Source organism: Fonsecaea multimorphosa, assembly GCF_000836435.1.
Source record: "Fonsecaea multimorphosa CBS 102226 unplaced genomic scaffold supercont1.12, whole genome shotgun sequence".
Lineage (NCBI taxonomy): Eukaryota > Fungi > Ascomycota > Eurotiomycetes > Chaetothyriales > Herpotrichiellaceae > Fonsecaea > Fonsecaea multimorphosa.
In genome coordinates this window covers 723,156-750,814 of record NW_015971646.1, presented here as the reverse complement: position 1 = coordinate 750,814, position 27,659 = coordinate 723,156, and the positions used below count along the sequence as shown (strand labels likewise).

At 52.4% G+C, this 27,659-nt stretch overlaps 11 protein-coding genes across 11 annotated transcripts; 9 read left to right on the top strand and 2 right to left on the bottom strand.

The window, feature by feature from the left end:
- Positions 1-732: 732 nt before the first annotated feature.
- Positions 733-1,895, top strand: Z520_06630 (uncharacterized protein; the record flags this gene model as incomplete). Its single annotated transcript, XM_016777130.1, has 2 exons — positions 733-885; positions 945-1,895. 2 exons carry the CDS (start codon positions 733-735, stop codon positions 1,893-1,895), a joined length of 1,104 nt encoding a protein of 367 aa, XP_016631975.1.
- A 595-nt stretch (positions 1,896-2,490) lies between these two features.
- On the top strand, positions 2,491-3,500 carry Z520_06629 (uncharacterized protein; the record flags this gene model as incomplete). Its single annotated transcript, XM_016777129.1, has 2 exons — positions 2,491-3,099; positions 3,150-3,500. The coding sequence occupies 2 exons, from the start codon at positions 2,491-2,493 to the stop codon at positions 3,498-3,500; spliced, it is 960 nt and encodes a 319-aa protein (XP_016631974.1).
- Positions 3,501-4,459: 959 nt separating this feature from the next.
- On the top strand, positions 4,460-6,469 carry Z520_06628 (uncharacterized protein; the record flags this gene model as incomplete). Its single annotated transcript, XM_016777128.1, has 6 exons — positions 4,460-4,667; positions 4,715-5,212; positions 5,325-5,812; positions 5,860-5,970; positions 6,028-6,188; positions 6,313-6,469. 6 exons carry the CDS (start codon positions 4,460-4,462, stop codon positions 6,467-6,469), a joined length of 1,623 nt encoding a protein of 540 aa, XP_016631973.1.
- A 404-nt stretch (positions 6,470-6,873) lies between these two features.
- Positions 6,874-7,993, top strand: Z520_06627 (uncharacterized protein; the record flags this gene model as incomplete). The annotated part of the gene is made up of 3 exons (XM_016777127.1): positions 6,874-7,071; positions 7,232-7,412; positions 7,497-7,993. 3 exons carry the CDS (start codon positions 6,874-6,876, stop codon positions 7,991-7,993), a joined length of 876 nt encoding a protein of 291 aa, XP_016631972.1.
- A 1,932-nt stretch (positions 7,994-9,925) lies between these two features.
- Z520_06626 (uncharacterized protein) lies at positions 9,926-10,774 on the top strand (the record flags this gene model as incomplete). Its single annotated transcript, XM_016777126.1, has 1 exon — positions 9,926-10,774. One exon carries the CDS (start codon positions 9,926-9,928, stop codon positions 10,772-10,774), a length of 849 nt encoding a protein of 282 aa, XP_016631971.1.
- Positions 10,775-11,095: 321 nt separating this feature from the next.
- Z520_06625 (uncharacterized protein) lies at positions 11,096-12,997 on the bottom strand (the record flags this gene model as incomplete). The annotated part of the gene is made up of 3 exons (XM_016777125.1): positions 11,096-12,405; positions 12,479-12,903; positions 12,975-12,997. The coding sequence occupies 3 exons, from the start codon at positions 12,995-12,997 to the stop codon at positions 11,096-11,098; spliced, it is 1,758 nt and encodes a 585-aa protein (XP_016631970.1).
- Positions 12,998-13,894: 897 nt separating this feature from the next.
- Positions 13,895-15,340, top strand: Z520_06624 (uncharacterized protein; the record flags this gene model as incomplete). The annotated part of the gene is made up of 1 exon (XM_016777124.1): positions 13,895-15,340. The coding sequence occupies one exon, from the start codon at positions 13,895-13,897 to the stop codon at positions 15,338-15,340; it is 1,446 nt and encodes a 481-aa protein (XP_016631969.1).
- Positions 15,341-16,351: 1,011 nt separating this feature from the next.
- On the top strand, positions 16,352-18,115 carry Z520_06623 (uncharacterized protein; the record flags this gene model as incomplete). The annotated part of the gene is made up of 4 exons (XM_016777123.1): positions 16,352-17,008; positions 17,060-17,319; positions 17,400-17,894; positions 17,971-18,115. The coding sequence occupies 4 exons, from the start codon at positions 16,352-16,354 to the stop codon at positions 18,113-18,115; spliced, it is 1,557 nt and encodes a 518-aa protein (XP_016631968.1).
- A 1,982-nt stretch (positions 18,116-20,097) lies between these two features.
- Z520_06622 (uncharacterized protein) lies at positions 20,098-21,108 on the bottom strand (the record flags this gene model as incomplete). Its single annotated transcript, XM_016777122.1, has 1 exon — positions 20,098-21,108. The coding sequence occupies one exon, from the start codon at positions 21,106-21,108 to the stop codon at positions 20,098-20,100; it is 1,011 nt and encodes a 336-aa protein (XP_016631967.1).
- Positions 21,109-22,264: 1,156 nt separating this feature from the next.
- Positions 22,265-22,873, top strand: Z520_06621 (uncharacterized protein; the record flags this gene model as incomplete). The annotated part of the gene is made up of 1 exon (XM_016777121.1): positions 22,265-22,873. One exon carries the CDS (start codon positions 22,265-22,267, stop codon positions 22,871-22,873), a length of 609 nt encoding a protein of 202 aa, XP_016631966.1.
- A 2,343-nt stretch (positions 22,874-25,216) lies between these two features.
- Positions 25,217-27,557, top strand: Z520_06620 (uncharacterized protein; the record flags this gene model as incomplete). Its single annotated transcript, XM_016777120.1, has 2 exons — positions 25,217-25,678; positions 25,731-27,557. 2 exons carry the CDS (start codon positions 25,217-25,219, stop codon positions 27,555-27,557), a joined length of 2,289 nt encoding a protein of 762 aa, XP_016631965.1.
- Between the last annotated feature and the right edge of the window lie 102 nt (positions 27,558-27,659).

Here is a 27,659-nt window from a genome sequence, read left to right as displayed (position 1 = left end):
GCACTTTCAACAACACAAGGACGGATCCCCGCTGCGAGACCCGGGAGCCTCCATCAACAACTCGTCGTGGCCGAATGCTTCCACTCATCAAAGTCACACTAATAACCTTGTATGTGTCATGAAGTCGTGCGAGAAATCTCCGATGCGTGTCACGGTGCCTTTCTTTGTGTGGTGGCTTCACTTTTCTTGGTCTCGTGCTTCTTCCTCATAGGCATCATGCATGTCTTCCCGATGACACCGCATTCCATTCTCATCTGCTATACAGGCTTCCAGAACCCCTACAGTTGATGTCGCCATTGCCGAATTATTTACGTCCCGTCATCAGACTCCGTCCGGGCTCTGGCGTAGAGTCATTCCCTAGCCCTGGGACGAAACAACTGACTATCATTCACAATGGACAAGCAGCGAGCTTCTTTTTTGCTTCATCCTCACGAATGGCGCCCAAATATTTTGGCATCACTTCTTGCGCTTGTTCAACCGACCTGAGCATGACACATTCTCATGGCATCACAACAGCGAACGGTATCACTTTCGTCAGGTCTAATCTCAGGCAGTGTTTCTCGTCTCCGACATGGGCCATCGGACTTTGTTCAATGCGTATAAGTTCTTGCCGTTTTCCAAATCGACGCGGTTGCTGTTAGCCCGCCTCGTGGGTACAATCTTCTCTTCCCACCAGTGACCATTCATTGCTTTCTTTTCTCATAGTCATAAGTCGTCTCTCTTTTCATCATTATGGCTATTGCGAAATCAACCAACTTGACATTGATTTTACTGGCTGTTGGTGGTGCTTTTGGAGCAATTGCTCCCACAAGGATCAAACCGATCTTGCCAACAACGGCATTGACATCTATGCAGACAAGCACAGAGACATCGTCGACGACTGAGGTATGTGGTCATCAGGTTCCAATTATCAACGGCGGAAGACCTTTTCTGACATAGCAAAGACCGACCTGGCTTTCTCATACCCTGGCTTTGGCCTACCCACCAGCCCATTCACCGGCTCTGCTTCTACAACCGCGTCCTCGACCTCTGTATCTGGCTTGGATACTTCTCCGTGCACTTCTGCAATCAGTTCCTCTTCCTACATTCCTTCCATAGCACAGTCGATCCCTCCCTACCTTCCTCTCTCCTCCGCCTCCATCTCCGATACCTCCACCACCTCTCAGGTCTCCGTTTCGTCGTCCACTTCGACGTTCCCACAAGCCCCTCTACCTCCTTCCGTTCCAACCACATATCCTTCCAGCAGCCGCGCAGGTCAATGCTCAGAGAGTACACAGTGCTCACATAACGCAACAATCACCATTTCCTTCATGAGTACAGCTACTATAACAAAAACTGTCAGCTTGAGCTTCTCCTCAAACAGCCCTGCAGCTCCTATCACGCGCTCCGCGTCCCCGTCTGTGTCTACAGAGTCATGCGATAGCACAGCCCTAGGCTGGGGAAACACTACGAGCGACATCATCCTTTCAACAGCTCTGACGAGCGCGGAGCCATCTGAGAGTGGTCTGGGATATCCTACTCCCGAGACTCTGACAGCAGCCTTGCCAGCAACTAACAGCAATAGCGGAGTTACGTACGGAAGCGTCAGTAGCAGCAGCGAGTATGGCAACAGTGGGAATGCCAGCACAAACAGTGGGGGCAGCCATTCCAGGACCCTTACAGGCCCGCTAACGCAAAACCCATCTCCTTCCCTTACAATAACATCTCACTCCGGCATCGGTGTCACTACTAGCACTAGCACCACAATCACGATCCGGACAAGCCAGAGCACCAGTACAAGCACAAACGGAGCGCCAACCAGAACAGGTGGTGTGGGGCGCCTGGATCTCGAGTTCGAAACTGTCTTTGCAACATGTCTGTTTGCTATCGTATGGGTCTTGGTCTTTGGCCTATGAACTACCAGAGAGAATCGAACGGCAATTGAGAAGGTCAATATGGAAAATCTGTTAATTTGGGCAGTGAATGTATTGTGGATGAAAAGGGGTAACGCACGTTTGCCTTCGCAGCTGGATAATGAGTGAAATGAATGGATATGGTCTTTTGGGGCGAGGTTTTACAAGATGTAATAATGGGACTATGACCTTTACACAGCCCAGCTTTCGCGTTTGATGTGCAGAGGGCCGCGTGCAAATGCTATTACAGCTTCGCAAGCTGTGATGATTCTCCCACAAACGAGAAAAGACATGTCGACCTCTTCCTTGACACTGGGTTTGATCACCAAGGGCGCGTGATGAACTCAGGAACGTCGGTATCGTTTGCTCCTCATCTGCTGACCTGTCTACTCCCTCAAGTGATATGGTAACACTATATAAACCAGATCGTTTCGTTCATGCAAGGATCTTCGTTCGTACCTTTTGCTTCTTTACACATTTATACCCATCCAAATCAGACCTCGAACGAGAAAAAGAACAGGCAGAGAAAGTTCAACAAATAATCCACCCACGAGACTACACCGAGTATCAGATACCACCAGCTCCACGAAACGACACTATGCCTCCTCCATTCTTCATGACTCTTAATCTTCTTGCGAAGACGTTCCTCCTCGCCTGCGTTCTGGTCCTTCTCCCACGAGCCGCTTACGCTCAGTATATGTATACCAACTGGACGCAGCTCCCGGCGTGCGCGCAGTCGTGCTTCAGCACCGCGCTCCTTGGTGCTTTTGGATCTTGCGGTTCCATCCTGACTGGTGTCGGCGGGAATGGCACCGCTGGCCCCGGTGATAACACTCCCGGCACGATGCTGCGCCAGTGCATCTGCACCGATTGCTCGTACCGCGACACCCTGGCCGCGTGCTTGCACACCGGCTGCCCCGCCACCACGGGCTCCAACTATGCGCCGGCTCCAGTCGAGGCGGTCTTGGTGCTGAATGACGGCGTCTTTTGCAATGCCAGCGTCGCGGCCCAAGTGCAGATGTGGGCGGGCAATCTGACCTGGGTGGTTGATCCAGGCTCCGAGTCATCGTCGGCGACGCAGGACGGTGTGGGCATGATTTGGGTTTGTTCGGAGACCGCGAGCCCGACATCGAGCACGACATCGACCTCGAGTAGTCCTCCGGGCACAGGCACGGCGATCATTGGACCTACCTCTTCGACGCCGCAGGTTTGTTTGTCCTCAACAGGGTGACGGAATGCCTTACTAACGTTGAATAGTCCTCTACCACTGTGATCCTCCCAACGACCGTCGCGACCGTCACAGCGACTCTGACGCAAGTTACGGTCCTGCCGAGCAGCGAAGTCCCGACTACCGCTTTGGATTCGGCAAGTGATGCATCGAGCTTGGCCTTGGAATCGACAGCGACGGCGCTGAGCAATTCCTCACACCCTGCCGCCGTCACATCGGCACCTTCTGCGGTGTCGGCGAGTACAACGCCACACGCGTCGACCACGTCGACCAGCGGTGTCACTGCCTCTACAACGCGAAGCAGTCGAGCAGACGCACCCATTCGTCCAGTGAGACTCGGCGTTCTTCTGGGGCTGGCTGTAACGAGTCTTTTCTTATGAGGTTTTATCCGGCATGACCTTGTACATCAGATACAGCGCGACAAGACGGCATGCGGCCGCGGGATCTTCCAGGGCTTGGGGCTGGGCATAGTAGAGCCGGCGATATAAAATGTGGCGCTATACTTTCAAAGAGGCGCTATATACCATCAGGACCTTCAAGGCAATGGGGATCTGGGGAGTTCCCGACATTGCGAAAGGGGGAATTGGTTGTTGAAATTCCGATAAATTCTTGAAGGGTCGAGTACTTACAGAAGCTGCCAAAGTACTGCTACCGACCGTGCAAGAATTTCCATCCACTGTTCCCAACGCAGCGGAAAATGATGGAGATAAAAGATCATTGCCCTCACTGAGTCGAGCGTCTCAACAAGCTTTTCCCTTATCCGGTCCGCATCTGGAAGTTGTAGATACCATACCATTGGACAGATGAGAGTCAGCATCTGGGAAAGGGGCTGACTTTGGTGTGAGTGTCCGTACGAGTGCTCGTAAGCATGCTATGGTATTTGCAGCTTTTGCCTGACTAGGGGCCATCCAGGGGTTGAACCCCTTATATCTGACATAATAGAATCCGGAGAACGTCCGCCGGTAAGCCCAGTAAGCGATGTCCTCAAGTCTCATGGAACGAGTGCCTGTTCCCGATACCAGTAATCGGTACTCCCAGTGCTGGTGGCTAAAAGTGTGGATGATTGAGTTTAATCTCCGTAGATTCAAAAAGGTGGATCCTGCCGCCCAGTTGGCCCCAGACTAACCTGTAGAGAGATAAACGAAGTGGTTATTTCGCCACTCAGATTGGTGGGCAAGTGCAGCATCCAAAGGGGAGGCCTGAGCTGACAATGATTCACGGCATACTCGGTATATGCAGGCTACCGCGAGTATCGAGTATAAGACGCCATGTGGACAGTTACCAACCCTTAGACGGCGCTTGCCTTCGACCCGCGAGAAAAGCTTGTGCCCACAGGAAGATGACGTTACTTTTCTTCATACTGTACGGCCTGGGGCTGCTCCTACTTACTACTATCCTCAAGATTATCTACCGGTTAACATTACATCCTTTGGCGAGGTTCCCAGGGCCCAAACTTGCTGCAATCACCAATCTTTACGCGGTGAACCACGATCTAATAACCAAGGACTCACTCGTCAAGCACTTGAAAGCACTCCATGATAAATATGGTACTCGAGCAACGCAACCCCTCAGACTTCGACTTACCAAGAACCAGGGCCTATCGTAAGAGTGCGGCCGAATGAGTTGCATATCTTCGACTGGGACGCCTACAGAACGCAAGTCACCACTGTTCGATGCCTCAGTAAACCCAGCGAGCTGACAATTGCCAGTGTGTTCAAGTCTGGCTCCGATTTCGATCGTCCTCCCGAGTTCTACAATGCTCCGCAAGTCGAAGGTTCTCTTCTCAACATCCCTAATGGCCGAGTTGCGAAGCCCCACCGAGATCTCTTCGTGCAGGCATTCTCCAAGGCTCAGATCAACGGCCTGGAGCCACTCATTCACGAGAAGATCGCGCATTTCCTGCATCGCCTGAAAGATGAAGCAGACCAGAATGGCACCATCGAGCTTGACCTGGCTCTGAACTGCCTGACCGCGGATGTCACCATGTACTATTGCTACCAAATGAGCCTGGACCTTCTTGATGCTCCTCGCTTCCGCCCCAACCTGATTGTCGACCTGCATGAGTTCGGACCAATAGTGCCCTTTTTCTGGTGTGAGTTTGCCTTCATTCTGACTTTCAGGAACCTGGGACCGCCATTTATCTTGGCAAAAGCTCCCCGGAATGGCATGCTAGTGCATATGGCGGGATCAGACACTAATTACAGGGCAACGCGCAGATTTCCCCAGAATCGGCAATATCATGAACAAGGTGATTTTCTCAATATTGCCCGATAACGTTGTGAAGGCTGCCTTCCCGGCCGCCGCGTCCATGAAAGGCATGATGGCTGTAAGTTCTATCGAAATATCGTTTAGTTTCCCAGCTGAAGACAAGAAGCAATGTAGAGATCTGATCAGCTCTCTGGCCCAAGCACCAGTCGACTCGAAGGAGGTGACCTCTTCAATCTTCCGTACTGCCCTCAATCCTGACCGAGAGAAAGGGCAGTATGTCGCAACTCCAAATGAGCTCGCAGCGGATGCCGTTCTCATGTTCCTTGCTGGCACTGATACCACTGCTCACGCTCTTACGTTCGGCATCTGGGAGATGATCAAAAGGCCTGAGCTTTGGACACGGTTACGACAGGAGGTAACCGCCGTCCTACCAGATACGCAGAGCCTTGCATCAGGGAGGGACCTGGAGAACTTACCATTTCTTGTGAGTCCCGCTGGAGGTACTCCAATCGTGCTAATATGTGCTTCTAGCGAGCCGTCATCAAGGAATCCCTGCGATTCTCCATGGGGACGTCTGCACGTCTAGCCCGCGTAGTACCGCGCAGTGGTGCCGTTCTTTGCGGAGAGAGTATCGCTCCTGGGGTATGCTATCGCTATTGACTTTCCACTTCTCGACTCAATGTCTGACTCCACTTCTAGACCCGCGTTTCTTTCGCACACTACGTATACAACAACGACCCGGCGATATTTCCCGATCCGTACTCCTTCCGACCTCAACGCTGGCTCGGAAGCAATGTGGATGAGCTAGAGAGCCATATGATCAGTTTTTCGCGTGGAAGTCGCAATTGTATAGGGACAAAGTACGTTCTGCACAGACCCATCTCTTCTGTCGGTGGCAAGGATGGGTTATCTCCCCGCTTCAGCGGCATTGGTTGCTCCACTGGTGAAGAAAGTCTTTTTGATCTGCATCTAACAGTGGAGCAGCTTGGCGTATGCGGAACTCCATGCTACATATGCCCACCTGGTTCGCAGGTTTGATATATTGAACGATGGTACAACGGACGAGATGATGGACTGGACCGATGCATTCACGCCAAGGTTCAAGGGGACCCTCAAAGTGAAAGTGCGCTCCGTTGATTAGGTGACGGATTGAGCTTCCTCTCTTCACCTTGACGTTTGCATGATATCCTGCTTCAGGCGACGGCTCCTGATGTGATATTCCGCCTCCATTTGCTGATGGCTGTGGGTGAACCGGAACAAGAAATGCACCTCGTATGGAAGAACGAGTACTGCGTGTGGATAGTAAAGTGTTACGGAATGTATAGGGCTAGATACCTTGACGGTGATGTATCAAAACCCTAGGTTGAGATAAAGGGGTGGCAGGTGTGGCGAAAAGATTTTCCGTCGCCGACGCGACCATCAGCCCAGAGCTAAAAAGTAGCACGACAAGTTCTTCGCATCCTCGACCTTTTCACAATGGCACACGGAACTCTGAACATGTCCATAGGGACATGCCCCTGACACGTCTCCACAGAAGCTTATACAATGGTCTCAACGCGCTCAACGAAAAGGCGCTCCCGCAGTCCTGTCGCAAGGACAGCTGAAAGTCGTCCAGCCAAAATCGCCCGCAAGCGGAAACAGGCCGTACAAAAGCCGGTCAAATCATTCCAGGGTGTTGAGGCCATCCTGCTAGATATAGGTGGGAGATACTCGGTTGTGGCAATTTTCAGTGCTGCGTGGAACGTTGGCTAACAGGGAAGGGCCCCCTCAGAGGGCACTGTATGCCCAATCACGTTCGTAAAAGACACGTTGGTAAGGAGATACCAGCACACTTGTATTTTGCTCTCTTTCCAGAGACAAGTGCGTGGTCAGCTCAACGGAGCACTTACATGAATCATAAAAGTTCCCATACGCTCTAAAAGCGCTCCCTGATGTCCTCGCATCAAAATGGAATGATTCGACTTTCATATCCTACCGTGACGCTTTCCCGGAATCAGCCGCCTCATCGCCGGAAGCATTCGAGACCCACGTCAAAGACCTCACAGAGAGAGATGTAAAGATTGCGTATCTGAAGAACTTACAAGGTAAAGATGGCTCCTTCTTACAGCTTGGCATGCTTTTCGTTTACTCCTCTGTGCTCGTAAGAAGTCAATACTGAGCTGAAGTAGGCTACCTGTGGGAAAATGGCTATAAGACGAATGTATACTCAACACCTGTCTACCCTGATGTACTGCAGAGCCTGGACACTTGGTCGTCCTCTACCGCCTCTGATGCTGGCAAAAGCACCAGCAAAGAGATATCTATCTACAGTAGCGGGTCAATCTTTGCACAGAAGCTTTTGTTCCAACATATCAAAGACCCTGCTTCACCCGACGACCCCAAGGCTGTCTTGGACAAGCGCGACATCATTAAACAGTGGTTTGATACCACGAACGCGGGTCTCAAACAAGAGGCTGGCAGCTACGCAAAGATTGCGGCGGAATTGGGCAGAGATCCAAAGGAGATATTGTTCTTGAGTGACAATGTCAACGAGGTGCGTGCGGCAATTCAAGCGGGTATGAAGGCGGCAGTGGTAGACAGGCCAGGAAACGCGCCTCTGTCTGATCAGGAGAGGGATGAATTCGAAGTAGTGGAAAGCTTTGAGGAGATTGAGCTGCGAGAGTAGCCGCAAAGAAGGTCCATACGGAGAGAAGAGCCGGTGGGCGATGGAGGCGATGCGAAATCCTAGGTATGACCCAGGAACAAAGTTGTCATCCCTGTCGTCCTCTCTGGAACAGTATAGGGCTAACCCGTTTGCAGCTGGATCTTCAAATCCACCGTTAACCATATGTTTGATCCATTATTACCCGCTTCTTCTCTTCCACTCGGGCCCTACTCGACCGACTTTCGGCAAATCTTTTCGCGGGGTTGTGTTGTTTTTGTTCAGCATCGGCTCCTGGAATCTCTTTAACATTGAATGGCCTAGGTGGTTGTCACGTGCGTGATCGGTCTTGCTGAATGCACAAGGATTGCAAGTCGGTGACCTTCCGGCCTCCCGATTTTGCTGCTAATTTCTATCTCCAACAGGCACCTCTCATCCAGAAGGGTCTTCACACAATCTCGACTCCTCCTATTTCATCTTCACCAGACGTACCGCCATCAAGACAATAGTGCGTTGGACGAATCATAGACCGCACCTTGATGCCTTTTTCCTTTCCCCATGAGATGCTCGGGTACCCGCGCTGATGGGCGGAGCAGTTGAAAGTCCCACTCTTTGGATTGCCTACTGTCGTTATAGAGCAAGACTCTCAGAAAAACAAAGGCCTAATAGCCGTCGCTAAAGAAATCAAGCATGGAGTGGATCAATCGTCCCTCAACATATAAGAATGTGCTCATGTCGTTCTGCATGGATCAACCTCTGGATCTCTCCGTGCACTTCAGCGGTACTGAACAACCTGTCTGCGCTGCCGCGGTTTGGTGATTGATCTAGTCAGCATTTAATACCCTGAGGAGACACAAGGTAGTGACAGAAGTTTGACGTCGATTATGCTCACCCTACACGCTGAGTAGAGACCTCTACTCACAAGTCAGTCTCCCTTTAGACTTTCGCACGGAACCTCAGAACTCGACACACTGGAGAGTGGGCACCATATGGAAGACTTACGATTGCTGTCTCGAAGGGTCCTCCGCGACCGCTGCACCGACCTTTTCATTTTGGCCAGCGCAACCTTTGAAGCCGATCTTACACATTGATAGTCGTTGATGGTGCCTCCTCCACTCTGCCTTCCCGTGGTTGTTAAGCATATCAAGCATAATTTGCGAGGGAAAAACGGGTTTCTGGTCTGTTGGCGGGAGGCCTTACATGAGATTTTCCTGGCGATGTCCAAAGATCCGTCGGATGAACCAGCTTGGCGAGCCATGGCGAGAGTGATTGGAGAGTCCGCAATGGCCTCATCTTCGCTTCTTTTGTGGCGTCCTCTTTCAGGCCATCCAGTTGCACCTCTTGACATGCTTCGTCATAGGGGGATGGGCTGCACCCACAAATCAAACTTCCCGCTTTCCGAACACGAACTATATCCGTCACATTTTGTTGCGAGTATACGAGACTGTCATTTGATCAACTATCCACCCCCAGGTCGCATGAGATGGCAAAACCACAACCCCCAGCAACATCCACACTCCTAGTCGAAGCTTGGTTACAGTCAAGACCCCTTGTCTCGCCAATCGACGCTCTTCATTGGCTCTCGGACTATAGCATTCGAAATCCTCGATGCTCCCAAGCCACGTCGGCGCTTTGCAGGGAACTGCTTTGGCTCCTTGGCCAATTGGCAAGCCCCCAAAGCCCGACTCTCCCGGGGATCAAGGAAATCCAAGTTATTGAGGCGTCCTCAGGACGAAGCTTAAGCATCGCACAAATATCTCATGCTGTGTTGGAACCGGAGGATTGAGGTTGCTTCATGCTCATGACCCCTCTAAGCTAACAATTTAAGCTAGGTCAGCGCTTTACTTCAATCGACACCTCCTTCGTCGTTTAATAGCTTGAAGGAGGCGCTACCGGTGCTCTCGCCCTCGCGCCCAATCTAGTCGAGAAACGGGGCGTATCGCTATATCTCTAAACATGGCGACGGACATGACGGTGCACCGGGATCAATATATGATGTCTCGCGATACGTTAGCATCTGGCAGATTGACGGCTCAACACTATCTCATACTGCGAAGGCTGGGATGGCTGCTTCATCCAGACATTGCAGCCCAACTCAGAGGTCTCCAAAGGCTCGAGATCGCGGATGTTGCCTGCGGAAACGCCATCTGGTCTCTCGACATGGCTGTTGATTATCCCCATGCTCGAATAACCGGCATCGACATATCTCCACAACAGTTTCCGCCGCAGTTCACGTGGCCTCCGAATGTGGCGCTGGAGATCCATGACATCTTCCAGCCCATGCCCGACCGATACGCCGGTCGATTCGACGTCGTGCACGTCCGCCTGATCATGGCAGCGGTGTATTTTCAGGACAAGGATTGGGTTATTCACAACATCCTCAGACTGTTGAAGCCAGGCGGGTTTATCCAGTGGACCGATGCCACCGTGCCGGTTCTTCGAGCGATGAGCGACCCCCAGAGATATCCTGCCGCGTCGTTCCGAGATCCTCCGGCAATCACCGCGCCGTTGACCAGCTTGTTTGGCCACACGGAATGGCTGCGGCATCTTGCGGTCGAGCTTGAGCGCCATGGGCTGATCAACCTGCGTTACGTTGATATGCCGCCCGTGCCGTGGCTTTCTAGGCAGGACACAGACAATGCAATCTGGGCCCTGACAGATATCCACGAGGGTCTGAAGGTCAGAGTAGCAAAGGAAGTGTCTGACCTATTTGGAAGAGCTGTACACGAAACACTTGAAGATATTCGACATGGCAGGGTCTACTACACCACGTACTATACAACCATTGGTCAGAAGCCTGGATAGACCCGGGATTGTTGAAGAGTTTGGGTTTCGAGAGACTTGTCCCTATTCCTGGGGGGACAACTTGCCCAGCCTCGTCGAGCAATCAAGTACTTGGAGACAATATACGCACTACTTCACCTGCTGCTAGCCTGCGCGAACAAAAGTCATCGTTACAATTGAGGGCAAACATGAGAGAGTGTTTAAGGTTGCGCAAACAGCACATGTGACTCCAAGTCGAGAGGTCCGTATCACTCCAGATAGTGCTATGAAGATTTTCCGACACTTGCTACCTATAGTATACCTAGTTTCTCTTCGGTACCACATTTGGCATTGGCCCATGTCCTACTGCGCAAACAGCAGGGTCTTCCAGTCCTTTTGCCCTTCCCACGCCGCCGCCACTTTATAGCATGTCAGATCCTCGAAGCGTTTGCCGACAATCTGGAGTCCGGCCGGCAACTTGACGTCCGCATTGTCTGCTGCGGGCACAAATCCTACAGGCAGGGAAAGGGCCGGATGGCCGGTCGAATTGAACTGGGCGGTGTTGCTGAGCACGCCCAGCGGATACGACAGACTTTCGAGCGGTCCGCCCTGAAAGCGCCCCGAGGGGTTCGTGTCCGGTCCACCGCCGGGAAACGGCAACGCTGGCATCGGCACGGTGGGCATGACCAAGACGTCGACGGACGCGAGCACCGCGTCGTAGTCGCGCGTGGCTTTGGCCAGCAGATTGGTGGCTTTGGCGTGCAAGCTGGCGCCGTATTTGTTGTTCACGTACAGGTACCGCATGTACAGGTTTTGAGCCCCCGGGCCGAGGGCGTCGAAGAACTCTTGCGAAAGCAGTGCCTTCTCACTCGGCCCCGTGGCAGGAGCGGCGACGACGCCGCGGTCCGTCATCTCCAGCTGTTTGCGTCCTGTGGTGTCGCCGAGGAGCGCTTCCCGACCGCCGCGCAGGGGCAGGGCGCACGACCATATGATGCAGATTTGCTCGTGGTTCGGCACCGAGACCTCGACGACCTCGGCGCCCATGTCTTTGAGGTCCGAGATGGCCGAACGGCATGCTGTCGCGACGTTCGGGTCCATCTGTTTGGCGGCGAAGCCCTCCTTCAGCACGCCAACCTTGAACCCTTTGAGGAGTTGGTCGCGCGGCTTGGTGGCTCCGGTGGAGAGGAACTCGTCCAGCGCGCTGGAGAAACGCAAGGTTTCCGGAGCCATGAACGGCGGCTGGCGGTCGTCGATCCCATCGGGTCCGGCGATGGCTTCGAGCAGAAGAGCGTTGTCGCGGACGTTAGCCGTCATCGGCCCAGTGTGGTCGATGACGGATTGGAGTCCAAGAATACCCGTGTAGGGAACCAGGCCCCAGGTCGGCTTGTGGCCGACGATGCCACAGAACGCGGCTGGAATGCGAATCGACCTGTACATCACCTTCGTTAGGCGCAGGATTACCTTCAGGAGAGCCTTCGGCGTGCTCGGGCCGAAGGTGATTGTTACATACCCTCCCTGGTCTCCTCCTAAAGCCATATCTGCAGCGCCAATCGCGACCAATCGTCCCGATCCACTACTCGAACCTCCACAGGTATAGCCATCCGCGAACGGATTATGGACGACGCCGGTGTACGAAGTGTTGGAGATCGGTTCCATGCATGCATTCTCGCAGGCTATACAGTCGTTGGTCAGTCCTCCGCTACCTCTCTGGCCACAGCAAACTTCCCTGTGGGTTGAAAAACCTACCAGCTTTCCCTGTGATTGTGGCGCCAGCGTCCAGTACTCTGGTTACTATAGTGGCATCATACGTGGGAATCCATTCTCCGTTGACAGGCGGAAGACCATTGGTACACCTGACACCTGCAAGGGCAACATTGTCCTTCACTGCCACGGTGCGTCCGGCGAGCAAAGCGCTTGTAGGAGCGGCGCTCTTAACTGTACATCGTGTCGCCCAGCCGCCTTTGTTGTTGTCCTCTGGAACGTGAATATCGGTCCTGATATATCGATCTGGATCTGGAATAGGCAGCCCGTCGTCCTCTTCAAAAACGAGCTGTGCACAGTCTTCCAGCGAACCCAGGAGAGAACGCCAGTCTTCGATTGCGCTGTCGGATAATGATAGACCGGCCGCCTTGACCAGTGCTCGAACCTCAGCAGCGTCGAGCTTAGTTCCCCTATCGGTTTCAGAGAAAAGTTACCAGTGAATTGAAAGCGGCCTTGATGTCGGGTTTTGTATGTGACTCACTTTCCCAATGATGCGATTGCCATCTTTGTTCTTCTCGAAGTGATACAGCCCGAGTGACAATGGCTTCACGTGCAGTGCTCTGATACATATGTATGTACAAAGCATCTCTCCTTCCGTTACAGGCTTATCAGCGATTGTACTTGTTCTTGCCATGCCTGATTCCGGTGTCCCAAAGTGGAAGGAATGATATCCAAGAGTGTGCCGACTTCCGACGTTGGGATTCGTCCTCAAGCCGCATTCTGGAGGTCGCTATGGTGGCTCGAGCCGCACTGTCTGATAAGGCTCGGAGGTACCGTCCGTGAGCCGTTGGATATGATCGACAAATAGTCTTTCTGGCCGAATAGCCAAGGACCTCGCGACGACTTCAGAGATAGCAAAAGGGTGGAGATATCCGACCTCGTCTCGAGAAAATATCGGCTCGAGGCGTCAAGCACGTGACGCAGCCGAGATTTATATTGATGTATTGCTTACACAGGCCGATAGCCTTGTCCTCTATCGCGCTGGGCAACTTCACGGCATGCCGCAACTCCGTCCATCATTGCCCTTCGTGGAAGGTCATCAATGGGACGGGAACTTGTCGTCCCAGACCCATGGGACAGTCCTACCTTTGCATATTTCGCCAGAAGTCGACCTGATAAGAGATGGCCCATTGTCTCCACAGCCCAAAGGTAGGACGTATCGCGAGTTGTTGTTTCTCCGGCCATGTGCGCCCCCAGACAGAGGAGTGGTAGCTGAGGCCTCGGTAAGGCAGGCTGATATGAGAGATAGTCGCCACTTCTGGAGGCCTATATCAAAGCCGCGTTGATACCGAGATACTTGAGATTTTTGCCAACCCCTCTCTCAATATCCGTCCTCTGTTTCAGGCATCCAACGCTGTCTCTTCCTCCTCAATTTACCTGTTCAATCATTTTGGCTCAAACATGGACAGTGCAATCACAGAAAAGAGGCCCGACATCGAGGCCGTAACGCCGGCCAGCCCAGTGGAAACAGGCTCAAAAAATGGAAGCGTCGACGAGGCCGAAGTCTTTGTCACGGGGGCGGATGGCGTCAACTTCAGAACTGTTGGCTGGATTCGAGCGTCCATGTTCTTCCTCAAGATGACCTTTGCTGCCGGTGTTCTCTCTATCCCTGCCGCGCTCTACAATCTCGGCGCCGTTGCCGGATGCATTTTCATTGTCTTCTGGGGTGCGCTCAACACTTATATGGCGGTTCTCCAAGGGCAGTTCAAGCTCCGGTACCCCTCGGTCCATACCGTTGCGGATAGTGCTCACATCGCTGCTCTGGAAATGGGGTGGAGCAAGAAAAACGCCTTCGTCGTCAAAGAGATCACCGAATTCGTCTATCTCTTCACCTGGATCCTTTGTGCTGGCGTATCAACCCTCGGCTTTTCCATCGCGCTCAACGCCGTCTCTAAACACGGAACTTGTAGTGTCACATTCGGCTTCGTGGCCTACATCATCGTTGCCTCTGTGGCCAGCATCAGGAAGATTCACAATCTCGGCTGGATTACATGGGTCGGGTTCGTCTCCATTGTCACAGCTATCATGATTGTGGTCATTGCTGTCACACTTCGCGATCGTCCGGCAGCTGCGCCTCAAACAGGAGACTTTGAACTTGGCTTCCTTGCTCTTCCTCCAGCTGGGACAACTTTTGCCACCGCATGGTCTGCTTCGTTGGCCATCTTTTCGTCTTCAGCCAACACCTCCGGGTTCGTGCCTGTTATATCGGAGATGCGGAGACCACAAGACTATTTCAAGAGCGTCTATGTCTGCATGGCTTGGATCACTTCGTCCTATCTTGCTCTGGCTACGACAGTGTACGCCTATTGCGGCAAATGGGTTGCCTCTCCGGCCTTAGGCTCCGCCGGTCCGACCATTAAGATCATCTCGTACGCTATTGCGATCCCCGGACTGATTGCTGGCACCATGATCTGCGTTCATGTCGCAGGGAAGAGCATCTTTGTCCGCATCTTGAGAAACACCCATCATCTGACCCAGAATACAAAGACTCACTGGGCGGTCTGGCTATCGTGCACATACGGAACGGGGCTGCTTGGTTGGATTCTTTGCGAGGCGATCCCGTTCTACGGCAGCTTGGTCTCATTGATCGGGGCTCTGGGCTTTGGCTACCTGGGTGTCTGCATCCCTGCCATTCTCTGGTTTGTTTTGAACGAAGGCGCCCGCAAACGTTCGCCGACAATGATGGTCCTTTGGTATGCGCATGCTGGAATCTTCGTGCTGGGTATCCTGATCACCGTCGGAGGGACTTACGCCAATGTGGTGAGCATTATTGATCAGTACCGGACGGGGCAGGTCGGGTCCGCGTTCAGCTGCGTTGATAACAGCAACACCGTTGCTGGAGGTTAGCGGCCAGCATTGAAGCCCGCAGCCTCGAGAACAGATTGCTTTGAGGAGAGGCTAGTCCCAAGAAGACGCAATGGCTGTTACCGCGGATGACAACTCAAACTTACCAGATATTTGCACGTGGTGCCGTTAGCAAATCCGATCTGCTTCTCAGGCTTCGATAGAACAAATATAGACGAGGACATAGATTTAGTGATTCAGTATCTGTTAAATTTTTGGGGGAGAACTGAGAATAGGCAAGATGTCGAGAGTCCTACTTACGAGACCCCGGTAAATCCGACGGGTCCAATCAATGCTTTGCGGTAGTGCCGACTATCCGTATAGGCCAGAGGTATGGTTGTTTCTTAATCCATATGTAGGATTAAATTGAGTCCGATATCAAGATTAGCATTATCGTGGCGCGATACCATCATAGACATTGGACTGAATATATACTAAACTCTTGAGTTCAACTGGACTCCGAAGATAGGAAGGAAAGACACGAGATAGCTAGGATATACACGCCAAAGATAAGGCAAGGAACACAGCACAGCTAGTTCCACTTGGAGTAGTAGGTGACGGCCTATTCCGTGGCCCTTAGCCACTTATGTTGGCGCCAATATTGCGACCTGGATAGCAATAGCCGAAAGCGGCGCCGCCGAATTGGACTAGGACCGGTGGCTACGAGGTACATCTCGCAAACGCTCCAAGATTCTGAAATTTCTCGCAACGAGGCTCGAGGCGCAGATTCAGAGATCGATGCTTTTGACAACACCATGTCCCGCAATGGTGGCTCCTCCCAGCACACAATTACACGTCTTCGCGTAACGACGGGCTGGTATGTGTTAAACTCCCAAAACCCCCGATAAATCGCCCCCAGTTTGGTTCATGGTTGCATTGCAAGCATGACCCGTCCCATCAAGTTGCTGACTCGGAGATGGTGAACATTGCAGCCGTGTATGCCGGCAAAGGCACGTCAAGTGCGACGAACGTAAGCCAATCTGCGGCAATTGTACGAAGAAGAATAGGCCATGCATGTATGAAGCCAGCAAGCAGCCGGATCGAAACCGCCATAGCCCTGACAAGGCCGGTGACCAAAGTCGAGGAAAGGCTAGGGGAGCGACTACTGGCACCAATTCCAAAGCGACTTCGCAGTCCTTCGAGCCTGCGACTAGTGACAAGGATCAGCTCGCTGCTACCCCTGCTTCTTTTGGGCCCGTTCTTGCTCAATACCTCAGTGATCAGTCGTCCTCGTGCGATCTGTTCCGCGTGTCTCATCCCGAGGTCTACAAAGACCTCAACCACCGCGGAGATGATCCTCGGCGAGACATCTCTGACACAGCGAGTCCAACCTACTCAAAGTCTGGCAGTAACCAAAATGCCTTGTTCTCGCAGGACTGTCTAGACAGAGAATCGCCTCAAAGCTCACCCCAGGCCTCGCTTCAGCCCGCCTCAGATAAATCCCGTTATGATGGACACCTAGCCAGCGTATCTTGTTCACGAACCGGGTTGTATTCGAGGCGTGATGTGCTAGATGGTTTCAGACAGAACATTGTGTCGAACAGCTATCCTGCCGGAAGTGGAATCAAAAATTCGCCTCCGCCCGGGGAGCTTGGACCTAACAGCCCACTCTATCTAACACAGTTGGAGTTATTCATACTCCGAAACTTTGTGGAACGAGTTGCACGATGGGTATGCCAGTGCACCCTTTAAGGTTACAAATGAGCTCACTCACTCGATCAGATCGAAGCATTCTCTTTGGAAAATCCATATTCGACGACTGTTCCCATATTGGCTCTCGAGTGCCCTGCAGTTTTGTTCTCGTGTCTTGCGATTTCTGCGAAGCAGTTAGTGTTGACGAGGACAGGCTCCGAGCCGCAGATAACAGACGACGTCGCTGTCGAATACTACCAAAAGGCGCTGAAGGCTTTCAGTACTCTTTTGATGGAACCAGATTCGGCACACAGTGATAAAATTCTGGCGTCCAGCATCATGCTCTCGAGGTACGATATGGCCTCCTCGATATCTCCTCCCAATTGCGACAAACGCTCCTTCGACTTACTGACTGCATTCTTCGCATTAGCTATGAGATGTTTGAGGTAGTCGGAGAAAATTTTGGTTCGCACCTCCGGGGTATCGCCTCCCTCCTCCAGCTGTGGCAGGTCAACGGAGATTCATCGGGAATCAAGGGAGTTGTTTATTGGACATGGTATAGGTCAGATACGTGGGCAGCTCTGCACGCTGGGCGACGCATGTTTTTGGACGAACACTACTGGGAGCCACGCCCGGTTGACTGTTTCGACGACTTATCTCATGAGGAGATCGCAAACCGTGCCATGTTCCTCCTTGGACAGTGCATCAGCTTCTGCAATGACTATCAAGATCGAGAGAATGCGGAAGCTGCAGAGGAACTCAACACTAGGCAGAGAACGAGGGATAAACTTCGGCATGACCTCGAGCAGTGGAAACGGATGCTTCCGCCTTCATTCACACGATTCTTTGTGAGCCAGGTGTTTCAGGAAGAGCACCAGGAGGAAAGTACATCGTATCAGCACTCGCGGAACATATCATCCATATGGTATGTGTATCCGCACTGCGGTAAGCGCACGCCAGTTTGGCCCACTAATCTCAGCATATGCTGACAAAGAGAGCAGCTGTCGGAATTCAAATGTTCCATGCATGTCAAATATTGTTGGCGCTCAGCGGACTCCCATCTTCGTCTCGGCGTCCGCGTCGGGGTATCTTTACCTCTACCGCAGAGTCTCTATCGGTGCGACGGTTGATCAATCGCTCGCGTGAGCAAATCCTGCTCATCGCCAGTTCAGGAATGACCGACTCCTTCAGCTTTATTTCCACCCAGTGTTTGTACATCGCAGGGCTTGTGACAGAGGGTATCCAAGAGCGGCGGCGAACCCTCGAGCTAATTGAAGAGTGTCAGAGACAATCTGGTCGACGTACCGTATGCATTGCCGACGAGCTTCGAACGATATGGGCGGAAGAGTGGTAGCTTTCTAACCATGTCCTCACGGCTCAGTCAAAGTCAGGAAGATCAGGCCCGGTGGTGCAAGCTATTCTGCAGTCGACGCTTTCGAATCTAGAGACAATGGTGCATTCTCGCATTTCTCTCGGGGTATCCTTGGCTTAATTGTGGCCGTTGGACATCTCCCTACCTCGCTACCTACCTACCTACATACCACCGCATGCCTTCCCTGTTGAGATTAGAACTCTCTAGCCCGGACTAGCGGCCCCGACCTCCTTTGTACTACCAGGTAGGCTTAGCGATACGGGGTATACAAGATCGGAAGGCTGCAAATCTCGGGATTTGCTAACGAGGCTTTTTCTGCACCCTCTCTTTCTGATGCGTGTCTCCAGGTTGCAGAATCATCAGGGCATGAACTTGGGAATGCTGTCACCTTCCGCCGTCTGCTAGGGTCGCCGTTAGTGACAAAAGTGGACTTCCTGAATCCTGAGGAACAGAGTGCCTACTGGTTGTGCCACTTTCCAGAAGTTCTCACTGCTCCTGTTCCGTCAAGTGGCCTCGGACGCCATTTTCCACACGTTGAACACATCAACAATGACACCAAATACAACTGTTGACGAATCACGACTCTTCAGTCCGCAAGAATGCCACAACACAGCACTTGCTGTAAAGGTCTTGCTCATGACCCACACCCCCCTCCTCTTTGTGGATTCTGTCTCTTTTCTCCCGTGGGATTGATTTCACCTTCCTTCTTGATGAGCCAACTCTTGGGCTTTTCACATGCCCATGCAGTGACTTGGTGATCAGTGACCCTACTGGCCGTGACAATGATACCCGCAGCTCCCTTGTGGGTCTGACAACCGACTCTAAGGCCGCTTCGACAGGAGCTCCCGGCACTCTGAGAGTGGTCATAGTCGGTCACAGCAAGAGGAGAGGAAGTTTCTCAAGGGCAACGCAGAGTAGACTTATGTTGATTGACGCGGCATCACTCGCAATATCCGGGTGAAAGTTGTCTTTCAGTACTTCTGCAAAAGTGAGGCTGAAAGACCATTGCCACCATCTCCGGCTTCCACGCTTTGACCCGTAATTGGCAAGACTTGAAGAAAGCGTGTTTCACAGGAAGACCTCGCGTCATCCAGACCTTCTGCTGGCGCTGCTAGAGCGATCCCCAGACCTGGTGGCTGTGAACCGGCACCAGCATAAATGTCCAATGCCAGTACTCTTGTTGGAGGGCTGGAAGATGAACGAGAAGACGCTATGTTGGAAGAGAAATGTTGAGGAAGACCGCCCCAGAGTATCTAGGGCTTCTCGAGGATCATAATGTGATAGGAATTCTTGTCCAACGATAGGGCTTCTTGTTGTTGAACATGTCTCGAGTGTAGTCCTCTGATGATTCATCTGTTGGCCCGCTTTCCTCTCACAGCACATTACCCTCTCCTCGCTCCCACACAACTCTGTAGAGGCACGTCTGCAATGGCGTCCGCCTCTCTTAGCAGCCTACATTTGAAAAGTCTTTGCTGTCTCGCTTCACCTAGTATTCGTTCAGACTTTGAGAGCATTGAAACGCGCGCGAAAATGTATCGGTTTGATCTGGTGGCGGGTGTCAAGAAATTATTTGGAGGACTTTGAGGTAGCATCCAGGATCACAGGCCTTCAACGTCGACAGATACTTGGATTCAGCTCCGGTCAGCTGGTCACATATCTCGTTCGTGCCGAGTGTTGCAGCTTCCTCGGATCGTCCTCAAATTTCCCAGTCTCGTAGACCCGGTACCATTTGGGCTGCTTCAAAAGCCATGGTCAACTAAGCGGAGCGTGGTTGTTCCTCGATCTCCCGTATTTTCGAAAGTCGTTTTCGTGTGAGAATAGAGCCATAGACTGTCATAAGGAAGGTGATCGAGGGTAACACAATAAACAGCCCAGTCAGCAAGGCGCATAAAGTCATGGCGAATATCGCGAATCCGTATGCCGCTTGTTGAAGGTCAGGAGCTGGGTTCTTGGAGTGTGCCGACAGTGATAGATTGAAAGCTGAGAGAATGATAACGATGACACCAAACGCCGACACCGCGTTATTGTACTGGTCCATGTAGGGCACATAGCTTTCGGCCAGAGCATGGGGAAAGCCTTGAAGCATACTGGATACGGAAAAGGCTTGAGGCGAATATCGGTAGATAGTGTCGAGTCGATTTAAACGTAATTCGCCGTACCGGAATCGTTTCTCCATGGTGTCAGAGTCATGAGGGTCGAGAGTCGATACTATCGTACGACTAAATTCCGTCCAGGCTCGATAATCGAAATTCGTATTAATCAGGCGATTTTCTTGTGCCACCTGTAAATCATGACCAAAGCGTATAAGGCCACAATAAGAATACAGAAGCCCACATGCGGCTCGGTGTAGCTGAGGCTCGCAGGATATATAGCTCTCCCAGAAATCGTAATTCAGCAGATAATCTGGGAGCGGTTTAATGAAAATTCTGGACTTGGCCCAAACCAGATGAAGATCCAATTCTTCTGCGATTACAATTTCACGCCGTAGGAGCTTCTGGTAGTATAAGGAGCGTGGAGCTCCAGGGACGGCGATCAGCCACAGCATCTTGCGTATGCTATTGAATCGGGAAAGATCAAGGAAAACACAGAGATATCTGTGCACCTCATCTCTATCCTCGATTCTCAGTGGCTGCAGTTCCCTCGACAGGGGAGATAGATCGTTGAAGGCTGCAGGGAGGACTAGGTCCTTACGAGCAACCAAGGAAGAGGTGCGTGGGAACGGTGGCTTATGTGCTGGCAATGCTGTCTTCTTTTCGACTGTGTCCATAGCTGAGGTAGCACCGGGATGATGGGGCAAAACAAAGAGTCACGGTTTGAATGTTCGGTCGGAAGCTCTTTCGAAGAGTTTGGAGTAGAGTCTTTATATGGTATTTGACTTCCGAAGACTTCGACAGCAAATGATGTCCGCACCACACTAAATCAAGTGCTATCTAGGAGCCAAGCAAATGTCGTAGGCCAGTTGATCTTTCTGACGTTGAGGATATGTGTATCGCATTCGCTCTGGCTGTAAACCTTCCTCGAAGCGCCGGTAACAGTTCCGGACAAACAAACCCAAGCACATCCGTCCACTTCAACCATCCGAGTCTATTCCCCCGAACCACTAACCTTCTACCAATGACGTAGCTTTAATCAGTCTCACCGGAGACTTAATAGGCTAGCTCTACTATATTCACTCTGGCTATCCAATAAAAGCGCGGAAAGATAGGTTGCTTTCTCTTACAGGAACTTCGGACTCCCCACGAATAGGCCTCTTTGACAATATTTGCAACATAACCACTGGCGGGCACTCTTTCGAATACGACGAAAATTTAACTTACACTGAGATTTTAACAAGCGGGAGCACTCTCCAGCGAAGGATTACCTCATAAACCTAACACGAGGCTCGCGGACAGATGGTCCGCTGGTCCCTGTGCATCCCAATAATGTGAGATCATGATGAAGGCATACCCGGCATGCCATGTCCTGCAGTTGCCATGTAAGGGGAGATACACAATCTATATAACAAGGTTAGCCCTGAGTCGGATCAGGATATTCTTCCTAACGAGCCACGGAAATAATTGCCGCTATTGATTTGATAGTATCTGCCATCGTCAAAGTTCTGAGTTGTAGGAATCCCTCGTTCGCCACCATAAGGGCCATGTATTGTCCAATAAAGGACCTCCGTCAGCAAACCGTACTCAGCGGGATTGAGCACCGGTGATGGGAAGGATGCAGAGGGTGAGCAGCGGCATGAGCAGGCTGAGTTACTAACGCTGAAGCTGACCCGCACTGCAGTCACGTGGCCTGATTCCTGGTTAAAGCGGCGGGGCACTGTCCCAAACGGGTGCCAAGGAGCGGTGCAGTATCCGTCGCCGAATATCGTCACCTCTCGCTTGACCGGGCATACCTAGGTACCTATTGTTGCGAGCGGTGACGCGGCAAACATGGATGACCTCCGTGAAAATGTGAATCAAGACGAAACTGCTGTACACAATTCTGCAAGTGCAGCCCTTCTATCATCCAACCCACCACGGCAGCTTACGGTCTATGATGCGGTGGCTGGAAGAGCAGGCTTGAATGGGTTTTTGACCCAAGAGCAGAAGCAGTCAGAAAATGTCTTGCCTATTGCGCCCGAGGAAGTTCTCCTGCGCAGGTCCACCATCCCAGAGCATGTGGTGAATGAGTCGTATGATCTGCTGTCCGGGACTGACAAGCTGCCTGGGTCTGAAATGCTGAAAGCAGTGCATGCGTACGCCTCGGATTTCTACAGTCGTGCGGTGCCAGGGCAAGGGACGTTTGATTTTCGGACCCTGGATGAGACAGCTCTGATAGCCTTTGGGATTCTACTTGAAGAAGCAGTCAAGGAGACCCTGGGTCAGGATGGAGATATGGTTTTCGTGGAGCCCGAGGGACTAAAGCATGGGCTCGACGAAACAAAATTGACCAAGTATCAAGTCAAGGGTCGAGTCAAGACAGCAAAGGCCCCCAAAATGGAATCTTCCGAGGATAGTCTGCCAGAGGACGAATCACCAGCGAAAAAACCGCGCCGTTGAAAAGCAACCATCGCAGGACACGGGCTTCGTGGTTTGAGTTTGGTCATGTGTGGTCCCGAGAAGGGACAAATCGACCCAGGATCAATTTTTCAGGGACCGGCTCCGAAGGCAGAAATGGACTAGATCGGGGTTGTGGAATGGCCTAGATCAACGATAATGCTTAAGAGGAAAAAGCTTTTCTGCGGCTGGTTTGTCACAGTTGCAGCCAGGCTCCAAAGTCGGGCCTGATCGAGCCATACGCGCATATTTGCACGATATGTTTGGACGGAAATGGCAAGGACACTGGGCTGTGGTTTGAGGCCGTCAGTCAGTTTCTGGAAGGTGTAACAAGCAGGAATGTCCCTCATAGGCAGGTTTTCGGTCTTGAACCACATGCTCGGCATTTGTTGGAAGTTCGTTGAGGTGGCAGGTGGATGTTACCCCAGGTCTCAGCGGGCGCAGGGGTTTGATGGGCTCACGGGATAGGTTACCTGGATAAGGTACCTGGCGAGCTGGGTACTCGGTACCTACCTAGGCAGGCTGTGTGTGACGCCATCTTGCTTATTGGGTACCCGGTCATACCTCTGGATCAATTTTCAGAGCGCTGCGGTGGCTCATATCTTGCTGTGTGGGACAACAAGCCCGCTCTTCGAAAGGCGCCCGTCTACGTGTACCTAGCTATTAGGCACACTAGGCCCTTCCGGGCCCCGCCAATGCCTGTAGGCTCTAGGTGGCCAATACCAACCAGGGTAACCAGTAGGGCGCCAGTGGTTGAGCTTCTCTCTGGCCTCTGGAACGCCAACTGCACCAGCACAAACCTCTGCGAAGAACCCCTCCCCCTCCCTCCCTTGTTGACCCTGCCCTTCTGATTTCGAGTTGGCCTCATCCAATCCTGTTCCCCTGGTCGTGCGCCGGCCCCACGAAGAGAAAGCTTGACAGACACGCCAGAGCGAAGCCCACGCAACCACAAACCCCCCGAAGCAAGGCCTGGGGTGCAACAACCACTACCCGAACCGCTACCGTCTTTCTCAACTCTCATGATCGCCAACTGACCTCCCTTCCACCATCTTCTCTTCTCTTGCGACATACGAGTCCAGGGACTGCAAAAATACGAGGTGTCACCAGCACATGCAGATTTTCCCACCTGCTCAACCACAGCCACCCATTCATCCTGACGCTTGGTCTGGGCCAAAGGGGCAAAAGTGAGTCAAGTTGAAGTGGGACAACACCAGCTGCGCTGCAAGATCTGATGACGACGACAAGCTGGGGCACGAATGAAGTTAACCTGGTATCTGCCGGTGGATTGATTTAATGGAAATGCTAACCATCACTACTTACCCAGCGAGCCAGGTACCTACTGAAGACTAACAACCTGCAGTCTGACACGCAACCCACAAACGAAAACTCAGTCCGCGATACGAACCCTGAATGCCAATAATGAGGCTCCCCCTCCTCTCCTCTTCGAGTCCTACCCTTATTAATACCACGCTTTCGAGGTCGAATTAGATAAGTCCAAGCCTGGTCTCCAACTGGAATCTCGCACCCCCGGCCACCCCTCGCTGCAAGTCTGCGACCCCGTCACGCCTGCGACCACTCCACCCTAGACCTCTCCCTGCTCCCCCCGAACGCTCTTTGTCCCCCTTTCTCCCGCGCCCACTTCTCTTGCCCGACTTACTTTAATCTCTCTCGTCGTTGCATTCTCGATCAGACCACAGGAGTCTCGACCTGCCAAGCACCGAAGCTTGAATTCGCAGACAAGCATCAACCCAAATACTCCATCTTCCATCAACGTGGTACACTACCACTATTGACCGAAGCTTAGCCACTTACCTAAGTCCTCGAAACCCCATGCAGAGGACCTGCGCATAGTCAAGAGACACATTGCACCTTCACGACACGCCCTCCTCCACACCGCTTGCAGTATCCACGACATAGGGAGCGAATCCTGTGGACGCGCCGTTCGAATCCCTCGAGATTTCTCCCTGCCTGCGCTCGGGCTGATCGTGCCCTTGTCGAGTCGACGATTTGAACGACGGTTCCTCGAGATATACCCGCCCTCAGCGCGTCGCCATGCGTCGCTGAATGGGAGAACACCTAATTCCCCTACCTCCTATTAAACAGTGCTGCGATCCCCGAGTCGTTGCGCAGACACTGGGCCTAATTGATGACGAAGCTGATTGTCGCGCCCCCAGCTGCAACCCTCATTAGTAAATGCGCATGCTGAGCCACACTACCTGTTCGAGACGTTCTGGAAAACCTGACCCTCGTCTTCAAGAACCTACCCACCTTGCGCCGAAAGTCCAGCCAACAATGCTCTGGTCGTCGTCGCCGTTATAGCAGTGAATGGCTCTGGTCCTGCCGGCGATGCCTCTCGAGTCGCTGCTCACGAACCCCAACCCGCCAGTGCCGCGGCCTCGGTCCATACTCTCGTACTTGTCGAATCCTTTGGGCAAGCATGCTCGAAACATGTTTGATATCGCCATCGAGCCCGAAGACCCCTTCCGCGTCTATTCCCAAGGTCAGATTGTGAAGGGCAACGTGGTCCTCACTGTCCTCAAGGGCTTTGATATCACTCATCTGGTCGTGGCTCTGTATGGATATGCGAAGGTCTACAAACACCAAATACCTCCCGGCGAAGGTCTTCCAGCGCCTGAGGGCCTGGTGAGTGGCAAAGGTTCAAGAGGGGTGCAATATCATGGCAACGGTCTGGTGTCGTTATTCCAGCATGAGCAGGTTCTTTGTGGCAGTGGCTTTCTCAAGAAACAGGTCTACAAGTTTGCGTTTGAAATCCCTTTCCCTTCGGGAGGGCTCCCCAGCACAATCGATGTACGTTGGTCGTTTCGAACTCACGCTTACCACGAAACTGATGTTGTAACAGTTCGAACGTGGAACTATTTCCTATTTGATTACTGCCACTGTCACCCGCCCAACAACAATAAGCCCAGTGACCAGTCGAAGCACCAAAATCAAGTTCCAAGACTTGGTCGATATCGAAAATACGTACACGCCGAAATCGCGAGTAATCACCTTGGAGCCTGTCTCCAAACGCGGCAAAGTTAAGGTCGTCAAACCAGCGTCGTCATTGACCACCCAGACAACATCAAGTCCGGGTGCTGGTCGCCTGAGTCGTAATAATACGCAGAACAGCACGACCAGCAGGAGCACTCACTCGATAGGGAACCCTCCGCTAAGTCCCGCGCCAAGCGAAGAAACGATGCACACAAATGCTACGCCGACCAGTAGTCCAAGCTTCCAGATGGCGGACGACGTGTCGCCTCCGCAGAACCCAAGCCCGCAGAATAGTGATGCGCGGAGTAATACGACTTCCTCTTCTGTCAATACCATTACCGCCAGCGCTGAGCTGCCCCGGCACGGAGCGCTGCCAGGAGACACCATTCCAATCCGAGTATCTGTCACACACACCAAAGCAGATGTGCGAGGTATGGTGATTGCTACCTTGTACCGCCAGTGCAGAATTGACATGCATCCTCCGCTTCCCCTGCCACATAGGTCTGGCAAGGAAAGGAAGATGGAATATGAAGACGTGTATCCCAAGTCCCGAACAGGACTCGGAGGATTGTACTTCTCAGCAGCTTCACCCAACAGTGTTTTCCGAAAGGATTTGGCTCAGTCGTCCACCATGATGATCGTCAACCCGGCAACGATGACTGCGGATATAACCACATCGCTCAAAGTCCCTGACAATGCATTTCCAACCATCGCGAATGTCCCCGGCGATATGATTTCCTTCACCTACCACATCGAGGTCGTGGTCGATCTATTCGGAAAACTCGGCGAGACTCGCTTGTGGCCAAGACTCACTTCCAGCGAGCCAACATTTTCTCAGAGTTCTGATGCCGGCAACCAAATCACTTCTGATTGGTCTCTCCATATCTTAGACACTGCCTCACTACGTCGGTCCAAAAGCGTCGTCGCATTCGAAATGTCGCTTGTGGTGGGAACCCAAGACAGTAATAGGAAACGGAAACAGACCAAGCAAGCAGAGCAAATGCAGACTGGAGATATGACTCAAGAACCGGATCAAGGCTGGCAGGACTGGCAATACTATAACGAGGCTTACGACGGACAGTATTACGACGAAGCGGGATATCCTTATTACGATGGTTACTGCTACGACTATGGTTATGATCAGAACTCTCAATCGCTTTATCCTACTACAGCACCCGAAATGATACCTCCGCCCGCGCCAGAAGAAATGGTCGACGAGAAAACACGGCTACGGAGACAAGAACAACTCTTGTTTCCAAGCGAACCTCCGCAGCAAGGAGAAGGCTCCAATAACCCTGTGCCGTATGCGCCAACTGCGCCAGATTTGTCCCCGGATCCTCTATCGCATGGAATTGAGCATCAGAATGACGGAAGCATGACCCCTTCGACAGTGCACGCTGCTAGTTCGGTCGCCTCGGCAAGATCTGGGGACACCATCCGACCATATTCAACGTCCCCACCACCACCCCCCACTTCAACCAGCAGCGAGGGACACGGCGATGACAAGCAGGAATTGGAACGACGTCGACTTCTGGCGCAGGCAAGCGGGCCTCCATCAGAGCACGACGTCCAAGTGCCAGGCGGTGCCGTTCCCACCTCTTTAACACCAACGGCACCCCGGATGGACGACGAATACAGTGTACAAATATTGAATCATGAACCTGGAGGGCCCGATCTGCCGCAATACGAGCGTTGATTCGAGGTGTCCCTTTCTCTGAAATGTCTTTTTGGATTTTCTTTTTGTTCACAGCGATGGCGTTGGAGGATGACTTGGGTCGAGGTTTGAGTCTGGACGCAC